This window comes from Prosopis cineraria, unplaced genomic scaffold (assembly GCF_029017545.1).
Source record: "Prosopis cineraria cultivar Desert tree isolate PC_DT_omini unplaced genomic scaffold, ASM2901754v1 PC9, whole genome shotgun sequence".
Lineage (NCBI taxonomy): Eukaryota > Viridiplantae > Streptophyta > Magnoliopsida > Fabales > Fabaceae > Prosopis > Prosopis cineraria.
Genome location: NW_026555340.1, coordinates 26,443,786 through 26,456,288, shown reverse-complemented (window position 1 = coordinate 26,456,288; position 12,503 = coordinate 26,443,786). Strand labels below are relative to the sequence as shown.

At 32.1% G+C, this 12,503-nt stretch overlaps 1 protein-coding gene across 2 annotated transcripts; it reads right to left on the bottom strand.

The window, feature by feature from the left end:
* Positions 1 to 4,148: 4,148 nt before the first annotated feature.
* Positions 4,149 to 5,896, bottom strand: LOC129319377 (auxin-responsive protein IAA20-like). Of its 2 annotated transcripts, XM_054964424.1 has the most exons (5): positions 5,629 to 5,896; positions 5,247 to 5,506; positions 5,067 to 5,148; positions 4,375 to 4,452; positions 4,149 to 4,282 (listed from the first exon to the last, which is right to left on the bottom strand). In XM_054964424.1, exons 1-4 carry the CDS (start codon positions 5,877 to 5,879, stop codon positions 4,401 to 4,403), a joined length of 645 nt encoding a protein of 214 aa, XP_054820399.1. In that variant the 5' UTR covers positions 5,880 to 5,896; the 3' UTR covers positions 4,149 to 4,282; positions 4,375 to 4,400. The 2 variants fall into 2 exon arrangements, with proteins under 2 accessions (XP_054820399.1, XP_054820400.1); XM_054964425.1 differs by lacking the exon at positions 4,375 to 4,452.
* Positions 5,897 to 12,503: the final 6,607 nt, after the last annotated feature.

Genomic DNA, 12,503 nt, shown 5'->3' with positions numbered 1-12,503 from the left:
TCTATTATAGCATTCCTTTATTTATCAGAAAAGAGCTATATTATTCCAACAGTATATTACATTAACAATTTTTTCTGCTAGTATCGCAAAAAATTATAATTGGTATTTCTTTTGCTTCAAGATCATTGCATGCACGACTCCCTCGACGCATTCATACAAAATAATCTAAAAAAAAATTATCCTTGCTGCTATCACTATTGTATTGAAAACACAACCGTGTTGTGTATATTAAGGGAGAACAATAGTTAAGTTCTCAATTTTTTTTATTTTTTATATCAAGGTGTATTTTTATCTTTGAATTATTTTTCAAAAAGTACTCAATGTCATTAACTATTTGCCATGATAAGTTTTCTCTTAAAATAATTAAAATATAAATACTAATCTTAGTTATAAACATGATTCTCAGTCATATTCTAAAAGATACATTTAAAACTGAAATTGCCTGAATTAATTTATTTTTTTGGATTTAACTGTTATCATCTCTAAAATAAATTCATTAATCCTGTCATTATCATAGAATAAACAGTATTAAAAAGTTTGTTTAAATTATATTTATTTATAATTTGGTCGGCGCAAAAGACACGTTCAGTGGGAGACGGGTCAACCGTCAATGGGCCGGTTTGCAAACGCTGGACCGTCTTCTACGCTGTTAGCATGAAGGCCGCATTTTCAAACTTTCATTCCTTTGTCTGGGCAGTCCACAGAGTTCTAGTCAGTAAACCCAAATCCCACGTGCAAAAGCAAAAGTCTAAATTTTGATGCCAACTCCCTTGTATTGTTAAATAATAATAATAATAATAATAATAATAATAATAATAATAATTATCAATTTTTATAATTTTATTAAATTTTATTTTTTATTTTTGTAGTTTTTTAATATTTTTAATTCTTATTGTTTCAGCAAGATTGGGTTATATTTGTTATTCAAATATTGAAAATACTGAAAAAAAATATAAGAATTAAAAGTAAAATTTAATAAAATTATAAAAATTAATGGTTATGTTTTCCATTATAAACTATGAATGTCAATTTTCATTTTTTCGTTCTGGGAATCCCACAGAGGGAAGGAAAAAAAAAAAAGACCCGCACGTTTTTTTGCCGGAACCTCTACGTCCATAAAGGGTTACAAGTCTTCTGGTCAAAATAACAATAAAGAAACACAAATCTGCCCCATGTTTCAGATCTGTGTAATTTTCATGAAGACCGCAAATTTCATTGCTTCTCTTTCTTAAGACATGGGTGAATTATAGATCATTCTTGTATTGTTTCAAAACATAAGTCAGATTTGAGTATTATCAAGCGGAGTTATCTTGAAAGTGCATCAATATTATTATATTTTGCTATCATTTTTAGTTCATAAAGTCTTTGTGATAAAAAACATGATTATTAAAAAATCCAAAGAACTAATGGGATTGGATTTAGTGAAAAGGACCAGCCTTTCACAATATGATAAATTAAAGTTCAGGTTTTTATAGAGAGAGATATCCATATCCGATACCTAACCGTAGCTCAATTGTTTCCAATAAAAAAAAATATGAACAGTGAAAAAGAGTTTGAGTTAATAGTAATAGTGACATAATTTTGATAAGAACCCAACGATATTTGAGTTGAATGGATGGGAATTGATCCCCCTTAAATAAGGTCAAAGTTTGAAAGTTCAAACTTTGAGTTAGAAAACAAAAAATCAGGTTGGGAATTTTCATTTCAATTTAATTTTGATAATGACAATTATAATCAAAGAGATCTCATTCTAACATGTATGGGATTTATTGTTTGCAATTAAGATATCATTTCTAGATTATTATTAAGTATCGCAAAATCAATTGAAGAAAACTCACATCATTTCATACAAAAAGTAGATAATAAATTGAACGGATTTAAAAAAGCTGAACAAATGATCAAATGCGTACCCTATCTGTATTAATTAGGATAATATGTTGAGATCTTAGTTCATGTTGTTGTACGTGACAAATTTTTTAAATTAATTTCAGTTTGTTGTTGAAATTTTGTTTCGCAAAGTTTTGATAAAAGATATTACTCATTCACCAGTAATAATTATTTTTAAAAATCACTACCCCAAAAACTAAAGTAAACAAAGTTTTGATGAAAATTATTTTTTATGGGGAAAATAAAAAGTATTTGTTTACTTTCGTTTTTGGGGGAGTGATTTTTATATATCAAAAGATTAATTTAATAACATTTAAGTTTCAAAAATTTTACTAAAAATAAATTTTAAATATCGATATAATTATAAATATAAAAATTTTAATTATAAATTAAGTACATGTGTGAGGCCCACAAATCGAAGTCTTTGGAGAAGCAACTCTTTAAGCAAATCATGTTTAAGGTGCATATACACACTTACTTCTTATATGCAGGTTGTATATCACCTTGTGTTTGGATTAATTTAACTAGCTAGGGAGTTAATTTAGCTTGATCAGAAATCTCGAATTCAAACTTTGAGTATACAACAACAAGCCAATGACAAAATTATTGGTGAGAGGTATGCCCTCACTACAAAAATTTTGTTATCTAGAAACAAATTAAAAATAATGCCAAAGGGTTAAAAAATGTTGCCAAAAAGTCTAAGAAACAATTTTTAAATACTTCTAATTTGAGTGTTTCCTATTGTTTTAGGCAGCATCTTTTTTATCTGTGGTCACACCATTTGTAAAACCATTGTTTAAAATTATGTGAATCAACAACAATTTTTGAGAAACATATTGTAACACTTTTGAAATGTTATTTATCACATCAAATAGCCAACATTTAAGAATTACTCAAAATAGTTAAATAATAAAAATTTTAATATTCCTTTCTTCTAACTAGCTTTGAACTCTCAACCTGTTAAAATTAAAAGAATACGTGGCTCCAACTACTCTTTTAACTTAATTTTTTGATATATATATATATATATAATTTTTAAATTAATTTTTTAATTTATTCAAATAATGAATTGAAAAATGAAGAGAATAAATAAATAAAATTTTATAGAAAAATTATAAAAATAAATTTTTATGTGTAGAAAATAATAAGTAACAATTCTTAAATGTTGTCAAAAAGAAGATCTATAAACAACATTTATATTCTTGTTGCTTATTAGAATAGGGAATTGTTTTTTTTTTTTGAGATACAAAGGCTTGAAAGGTAAAAATATAAACTTAGTTCTAAACATAAATAACACTCTCGACGAGTAATTTGTTTTTGGTTTTCAAGGAATCTTTCTGAACATCCCCATGGGACGAAGTGGACGAGAACTATTCCAGGCACATTAGAATAAGCATTCTTTGCCATATAATCAGTGCATATAACGGCCTCCTTGTTATAACAATGAAATGAAATGTCTCTTCCATCGTATAATAGCTCTTGAATCTCTAGCATAAGATTTCTCAAGAGATGATCCATTAAAAAATCTTGACTTAGGAGATTTAGAGCATCCAAAGAATAGGGAATAGTTTTGAAATATTTTCATTAAATATTCTTTATAGGCAAAAATTTTTATGTTGTTTATTCAAAAACTTTATTGCAACACTTGAGGATTATTGCCAAAATTTTGTTGCATAAAGTAGGGAAACAATATCAACATGTAAAAATTGTTGCTGGTGCTCACATTAGGTAGCACTTTTAGACAAAATTGTTGTCTAGAGCAAAAAATGTTGTAGTGCCTTAGAGATGCCGCTAATTTATTGTTGATTGGACTAGTTTAGCACAAAGATTCGGCATATGGAGTGAAAGTACAAATAGTTCTTATTTTCTAATTTGTAGTTGAGAATTCTTAATTTATAACTATCTAAATTAATATTTATATTATTTATCTTTAGAAACAAATTAAAATTATGAAAGATAACTATTTTTAAATCGAACTTTTAATATCTATTTCCATTCCTTCGTAATTTTTGACTAACCACTAGCTAACACCCAACAACTAACTTTTGGCATCTAATTGTTGTTTTCATTCCCCTTATTTTTAATCATATTTTAATTTCAATTAATTTACTTTTTCAAAATACGTTCATTGGAGTAATATGATTCATGCCTCGCGATTAATGGTAGTTTTCTTGTTTGGAAAATTTTGAAGTCCTCTAAAAGATTGATGAGTAGGGAGAGAGAGAAAGAAGACAAAGGTGTTTAAAGGAACATAAAGAATATTGAAGTTAAAGATAATTTCATATTTATGGATTTAATTACAGTTGACATTGAGTCTGAAGGAAAGGTCAGGACTTGTTGAATTTAACTCGTTCTCTTTAGCAATTTGAGACGTTGAGCACACTCGAGGAAGTTTCTGCACACAACCACACATTTCAACATTAATTAATTTATTTTAATCCGTTGAAATAAAAATATTAAAAAAATATACTCAAGGAGATACATTACCTGATTCATGACTAACTCATTTCGGATTACGTGCAAATTATTTGCATAGGAAATATAACGGATAGCAAGGGAAAAAATCTGAAATTAAAAGATAAAATAAAGTTCGAAATAATTAAATTAAAATTACATAAAATCAACAATCAGAATTAAAATTTTAAATAAAATCAAAACATTAAAAATACACTCTGACCTAGCTAATCTAAATTTATTTCATTTTTTCTGCAAAAAATTAGTTCATTACTATTGCTAATTGCGTGTGTTTGTCTGTATATAGTACCAATTAAAAAAAAATTAATTCAGGCTTAAGACTATCCATACTGCATCAATCAAAATATATATAACAAAAGAACATGATACATGTAAAATTTTCATTGATAGGGATACTTAATTACTGATTTACTGTCAACCTTAGACTCAAATTAATTAAACAATAGTTGGCTTTTATATTTTCATACTTTGATTTTGATCTTGTGTTTTCATGTTCAGTAAATCAGGTTCCCGTGAGAATATACTACTATACTACTTAAGCATTGAGTCCATAATCATAATTTGATAGAGTTTTTTATGTTAGCTATTGAAAGTATATATAATTCAATCCTCTTGTTTTATCCGGATTCAGTGCCAACTATAAAATTAAGCATGGACGGAGTTTACTAAACCAATGCGTAAAGAAAATAAGCAGACGCGCTTACTTCCATGGCAGATCCTCTGCAAGCAACCAGTCACCATCACTGTCCTGATAGACTAATAGATAACAGTCTGAATGGCGATGACCTGTTTTATATCATCAGTTCAATTGCAGTCACTATTTAATCCTTTCAAACACAACTTAATATTAGTTAATAGTTATTAGTGTGGGCTAAAGTAGATACATTTTCCAAACATGGCGATCAGGGTTTCCTTCAGCTTGTGAAAAGAATGATGCAAGCTGAGATCAATCTTTCGTCCAATTCCTTCTCCCTCCATCGTTACCTTCACGTACAACGCTTCAGATTCTCTGAGAGGATCCACAGAACCACGTTTATGACGAATCCCCACCATGCCATCGCCTTCAAACTGACGCTTCTTCCTCTGTGACATTATGGGTGGCCACCCTACTGCTGCAGATTCTCCACCATCATCCCCATCGTTTCTGATCGATTCATCCACATGTAAGTATCAGTGCGTGCGTGTATGTATTTATAAATATGTGTGCGCGTGTCTCTTCAGATCATTAAAAACCAAATTAATTGAAGTATTAGGGGATAAACGTACTTGGTGACAATGGAGCAGCTGGTATGGAGGTCGTCGTCGAGGTTGTCAGCTTCACGGGTAGGGGTTAAAGGAAGGAGAGGCAGTGTCGGAAGCAGACCGACGTCATGGTGGTGGTTGTCGTCTCTAAGTCTGCCATGGTGAAGGAGATCACTGAAACTACGTTTTCTGAGAGAGTGGGGAGAGAGATGATCAGAATCAGAGGCAGAAGAAGTACTGAGGGTTGGAAGAGAGAGGCCTAATTGAAGGTCCATGCAAGAAGAAAGAAGAAACAAAGTATGTGAGAGAGGATTTAAGAGATGCGAGATTTCAGGGAGAATGGCTTTTAAACTTAACAGAGAAAGAGGGAGGGAACAGGACGTTGAAGTGTCATTGTCCATGTAGGGCTTTGAGCCGACCGAAGTGTCTGCTTGACCTTGAAGCTTCGATATTTGTTTTCTGATTTTTCTCAGCAAAATTAAATAACAATCAAAATAAATATAAAATTAATGATATTGATAGTTCGCAAAGCCTGTGATCCAACCCCAGAATCACAAGCAATTCGTGCTCTTGTTCGCTCTACGCAAGAAAATGTTTCCCAACTAGATACCTTGATTAAGAAATCAGGGTTTTTTTTTTTTAAAAGAAAAAGGTAGACAAATAATGATAAAAACTATTTCCTTCATCCTAAATTATATAACACTTTTATATAAAATTATTTTTGTCAGTAAAACTAATTAAATACATTCCACAACTTTATTTTTTAAAAATAAAATTATAAACTTCTACAGCCCTTTATTTAATGCTTCATTCATGAAAGAATATTAAAGAGAGAGAATATGATAAGAAAGATAATATTAAAAAAATATCATTAGTAAAATTTTATTAAAAAAATTGATGAAAAAGACCTTGTTGAAAGGAAAATTAGTCATAAGGACCAAACAAATATAATATTACAAATGACCATAAAGTACCCCTTTCTTTAAACCAATGAAATTGAAAAAAAGAAAATAAAAGTTACATATTCAACACATGCACTCCAAACCAAACTTTTACACCCCCATCTAGAAATCTTGCATCTCAGTCAGAAGTCTTGTACCCAACCCAAAGCCTTGCACCCCAAGTCAAAAGCCTTTGTTTGGGGTGCAAGTGTTGAACAAACAGTTTTTATTTTTTTTTTCAATTTTATTGGTTTAAAGAGAGGGATATTTTGGTTATTTGTACATATTTTTTAATGAATAAAATATTACATTTGGTCTTTTGGGTCTAAATTTTTCTTTCAACAAGGTTCTTTTTACCAATTTTTTCAATCTTATTTTTATTAAAGTATTTTATATTTTAAAATGTTAATTTTTTTAAAAATATTTTATAGTTTGAGATGGAGACAGTAAAAGGATGACAGTGTGTGTGCAGGTACACATCTTTTGTCCCCTTATTTTTATTTTTTTTAATATTGTAAACTTATAGTTTAAAAATTCAAAATTTTGAAAATCCATCCTTACCTTTATTTAGTAGTGAAAAAGAATAAATTTTTTATAATTAGTACAGTACAAGAACATATCAAATCAATGCACAAATAGTAAGATACAGGCAAATTTAATTTTCTTTCCACTAACTTTCATTTTAACCATGATACAGTATGTATGGAGTTTAAGATAAGTTTCATAGTTTATTATTTACCAATTAGGTGATTTCTTGTACTTTCTCTGATTTTAAATATAGCTCTCAATTTTTTAGACATATAAATTAAACAGTGATTGAGGAAACAATTTTTTTTTTACATTTTATTATACATCGCTTGATATTGATGCGCACAGTGCACTAATTAGAAAGAAAATTCCAAAAATATCTCCGAGACCAAAATGTATGTACATAACAACTTTGCAAGTTACAAATCCGGCTTTAGGTATTTGTCGATGATGGTCACCTTATATAAGTCCTTGATGGATTCTTCAAGGAAAATATACAATTTAGCAGCAAGATCAAAGCATGCGCTTGGGATTCTGGGAGAACTTTCATGCAGGATAATATAAGCCCTTGATAGATTCTTGATCTCTGAGACGCACAATTAATAATTAATAATAATGAACAATAATAGAATAACATGGATCTCATACACGTGTTAGTGTCAAAATCAGACACAGAGACAGTGGGAACCAAAGGTGGACAAGAGTAACCGACAATTAGAGATTCATGATCCAAACTTGCCCTATCGGCCCCAAGGAAATGATCCAAAAAACATCAACACATTCAATAAAGTAACACAGCATAGGTTCCCCATATGATTTCTTGTTTTCTGGGTCCTGATTGTGCTACTTGTTTGAATCTTGTTTATGTGTCGCACACTTCAGCTTCATGACTTTCCAATCTAATACTTGATTGATATTTTCTTTGAATTGCTGTAAGAAGGATTTGAAGTGTAGCAGTAAACTAGTAGCATACTCATCTTTACCAATATATGGGGTAATTGAAGAAATTTTTTTGACAACGAGTCAAGATTAATACCAATATATACAATAATTTAGAAAAATTCAACCGTCTGAAGAAAAAACAATTTGAGACTCGAGTTTACCCGGCTCACTTCAAATTTAGTTCCTAGGACTTCTGTATTTCTTGTTAGTGCAACCCTCGTACTTGCCATAGATCTATTAATGCAACTCGATTTCTCAGTGATCTGAGCTCCATTTTACAAGTTTAGTTTCGGTAATTTAAGAGAATTGAGGTAAAAGATCTTGAGATTCATAATGCTTTGATTGAAGACCAGTTTCTCCGGCACACTTGATGCGTGCTTGAGGTGCTACACCGGTTTCAGACCTAACAAATCTTTCACTGTGAATTTCAGTATTTCACAAAACCATGGGTCTGAATGTACTTTACAGGCTATTAGGGCGAACCCCAGAGAGAGAGAGAGAGAGAGAGAGGTTAAAAAAGTGAGTTGATTAAAGCAATAAAAAAGGAATTAATAGAAGATGGCCCCGGCAGGAAGCCAGGGTCCAAACACGGCGGCCACGAAACAAGACTCAGATTTCAGAAAGAGTTGGTGTCAGCGATTGGCAGGAAGAAATGAAAGGCACGCGGATTCCACGTGATCCCATCCCCACTCCAACCCAACAACCTCACGACCCACCTGGAGCGCTGTAGCTATCCCATGCCCTCTCTCTCTCTCTCTCTCTCTCGCCCCCCCCCCCCCCCCAAATTCTTCTTCGTCCAGTGGTATGCATGACACGAGAGACCCAGTTAACACCGACTTGGAAGCCCACGTGTCCCAATGGTCCAACTTCACAGGGCACAGGACCACCTTGTCTTCGAACTCATACTAAGTGTTTCTATGTATATAAGCTCCCTTCCTTTTGGGTGGTTGAGATTTGTAGGCGAGTCGCCATCAAAGCTTCCGTGTTAATCACAACAGTGTTGGTTCATCTCAGAGTCCTCCCTGTGTTTTGTGGTTGTGTTGGCTGTCTCTGTTTTTAGGTCAAATGGAGAGAATTATCAACGCATAACAAACACTGATAGGAAGCACTCAATGCATTTTGCCCCATTTTCAATTGCTTTTGAAAGTATTATTTATTGATGATTGGTTGGGTCGTGGGTCGTGGGTCCCCACTGATTGCCAATTTCTTCGCCAAGCAACTTTCATTTGCAGACACGGAAGAGTTGGGGATGGAAAGTGACGTACATATATAAGTATTCAATCAAAAGTTTTTTTGTGTAGTTTTTGGCCAAATCATTAATTTTTAACAAATGGTTCGGTTTCTCTATAAAAAGGGCAATGTTGGTTCTGAAGTTGGCTTGGTTAGACCACCAGGTCAAGGTTATGCCTAACCTTTATACATGCATTACTTTGCATTTCATGAATTTGGTTTCAGCATGAACATACAAGTATAATTTTTGTTTTGTTATAAAAGTATATTAACTGTAATATTTGTCAGTAGTAAATCAAATTTATTTCAAAAACAAAATTTAATCAGCAAGCTAGAATAATTATTTTTCTTTTCGCCAAGACCGAGATAGCTGAGGTGGTCACTCAGAATTGGCTTGGAATATGAATAATATGAAGGATCCATATTATATACTACTCTACCACAACTACAACAGCCCTAAAAGAAAAATGTTGGCCAACCAAAAAAAAAAAAAAAAATAAACCTTTTGTCTTTACATTTTGCTATTTTGTTATTGATCCTTGTACTTTTTTTTGATGTTATGGATCCCCATATTTTCATTTTTTTGGTGTCTTATATTCATCCAATGTCCTTATATTTTATTCTTTTTGTTCATTTAAGAAATTAGAACACTAAAAAATAAAAATGTAGGGACTCAAAATATTGAAAGAAGTACAAAAATTTATAATAAAATATGACTAAAGTACAGCGACCAAAAGATATGTTAAAAAAAAAAAAGACCACCAAACATTGTAAAAGTTATCATTGCTTAGTGAAAGATTCAGACAGTTCTCGTTAAGGCTGTGCAAAAACTTGACCGGCTCAGCTAATTTGTTGTGACTGGGTTCCTGCGCAGAAAAACAAAACAAAAAAAAAATCGGAACAAACTTCTAAGTCAAATATTTTGATTAATTTGATCTTATATCCAAGTCAAAACAAACAAGAACACAATTATATTTTTATTAATAGAAATCTGAGTTAATTCGGCTCAACCCCAGGTGGCTTAGATTTGCGTTTGTAATATTGGTTTTTGATGACTTGAAAATTTATGGTAACTGAAGTTGGGTTGGAATCACAGCCCAAAACGAGTTCAATTCTTCATGGCCTCGATCTCGTTCATAATTGTTAGTGTCTAGCCCAAAGCATAGTTCAAGAATACATTTTCACCAACATAGTACTTCAGAATTCAAGGTTGAGCCTAGTTGTACAAATGACACTTTCGAAAAAGTCACATGATAAAAATTCAAAATTACTTTCCCAGTGAAAATACACATCAAAGAAGAAAATTTGACATTTAAATTCCTTAAATTTTAAAATTTATATAAATGACTGATATTGTTAGGCAAATGATATCTTAAATTTCGAATAATTTAGAAACAACTAGAACTCATGTCATATATTTATAATCCTCTTGACGATATAACTAATGGCTTACTCAAATTTAAAAAGTAAAAAAATTCAAATATTAAATTTAAAAAGTTTTAAAAAATATCTACACATGATTCGAAGTTCAATATTCCTAGACCACTCAATTTAATAATAGACTGTTTTTGCCGACACAAAAATGGCTGGCTTTTTGTAACAAGCAGGGCACCTAACGTTCCAATAGGAAAAACAAAGAAGAAAAGGTGAGTTTCAGACAGTAAAGACTAACATATTGATTCAAAGTGAGGTGCAAGAAGCCAAGGAGAGGGACATATAAACCCACTTTATATACAGAGGGGTGGGGGCTTCATGTTTGAATGATTGAGGGATGAAGGGACTACTTTAACTTTTTAGGGTAAAGTTTCATGTAATTTGCAGGGGAATAACAAAAGGTGGAATATCAGAATACACCTATATTTTTAGGAACATCACCTCTCTCAACATTAAATCAATTATGAACAAATATTCAGTAGTTCTACTCAAAGGTGTGCAATAATGAAAAATGAGAAAGGCCGCCAGGGGAATCTTAATCTTATCAGGCCCCCCCACCAAACATGCATGCATGCATTCCAGCTTAAAAGTGACTGGAAAAAGTACCCTTAGAAACCATTAAACCAAGTCTATATCACAGTGCAGTATCGTCTCATGGTTCTCCTCAAAAACCAAATCAACAATAATGATCCAGCAAATCTGGCAAAACCGGTTGTTCTTTTTCCATGTAATACAGTTCAAGTCATCCAAATTCTGTCTTTCTCTTTCAGATTTGGAAAGGAGGAGCCAGACAGACCTTGAATCAGCTACAGTTACCAACCAAAGGAAAAAAAAAATGCTATACATGCCAAATAGTAATGTGAAACAAAGGGATTTGTCAGTTTCACACCCTCGATTCAAGGCTCATTATTCTCCTTGTACAGAGAGAGACAAAAGGTGGTGGATTAATCTTTGCCTTGCAACAATGATTGGACAGGCCAATATCAATAGATCACAGAGAATAACAATGGACATGCAGTGAAAATAAGGAAATGGATCACTGTTTTAACTATCATTGAAGAATATTTCAAAATGTTTGATCTAACTTGGCCGTTTTCCAGAGAGGGAAAACTTGAAGGGTAGTTGAATGGTAGCCAGCCTAGAGAGTTGTGGCTATAGTTGTGAGCTAAGAAGAAACACCTTTCGATTAGGTACTTGAAGCAAAATGTCTAGCTATTAGTTTTATGGAATGAATTGAGAACTAAATATCCAAAATGTCGGCTATACATGAGTGTGTTGACTTCAAATAAGTACATTTACGAGGCCTCATTTCATAACAATGCAAACCACTTTTTTAGGTCCATCACAACCGGGTGTACTAAAAAAGAGAGAGAGAGAGACTAATTTTCAAACTCAAAACCCATCGTTTAAACGTCACTACCCTATTAATAACTATGATTGCAACATTGGATGATGTCATATAAATACTTGAGTTTATATTTTAGCTTTAAAAACTTCGTTTTATTTACACTAGTTCCTGGCATTAAACAATAATCATTCTCCAGAAGCATGATCTAGTAAACAGAAATTGGTTTCCTCACACAAAGGAACTGCCTGAGAGTTGCAAAGACCGAGAACCAAAAAGGCATAAAGATAGAAATTATTGGTTCATCAGATAAAGACCAAGACTTGAAGAGACCTAGGGAGGAAGTGCGTACGACACTGTCAAGTCATAACAAGAGGGGAGAGTCATATTATTACCCCAATGACCCAAGTACTATTGAAAACGCCGGCATTATCACCATAAGGTAAGAGACCACCAAAATTGCCAGCTCGTGGTCCAAC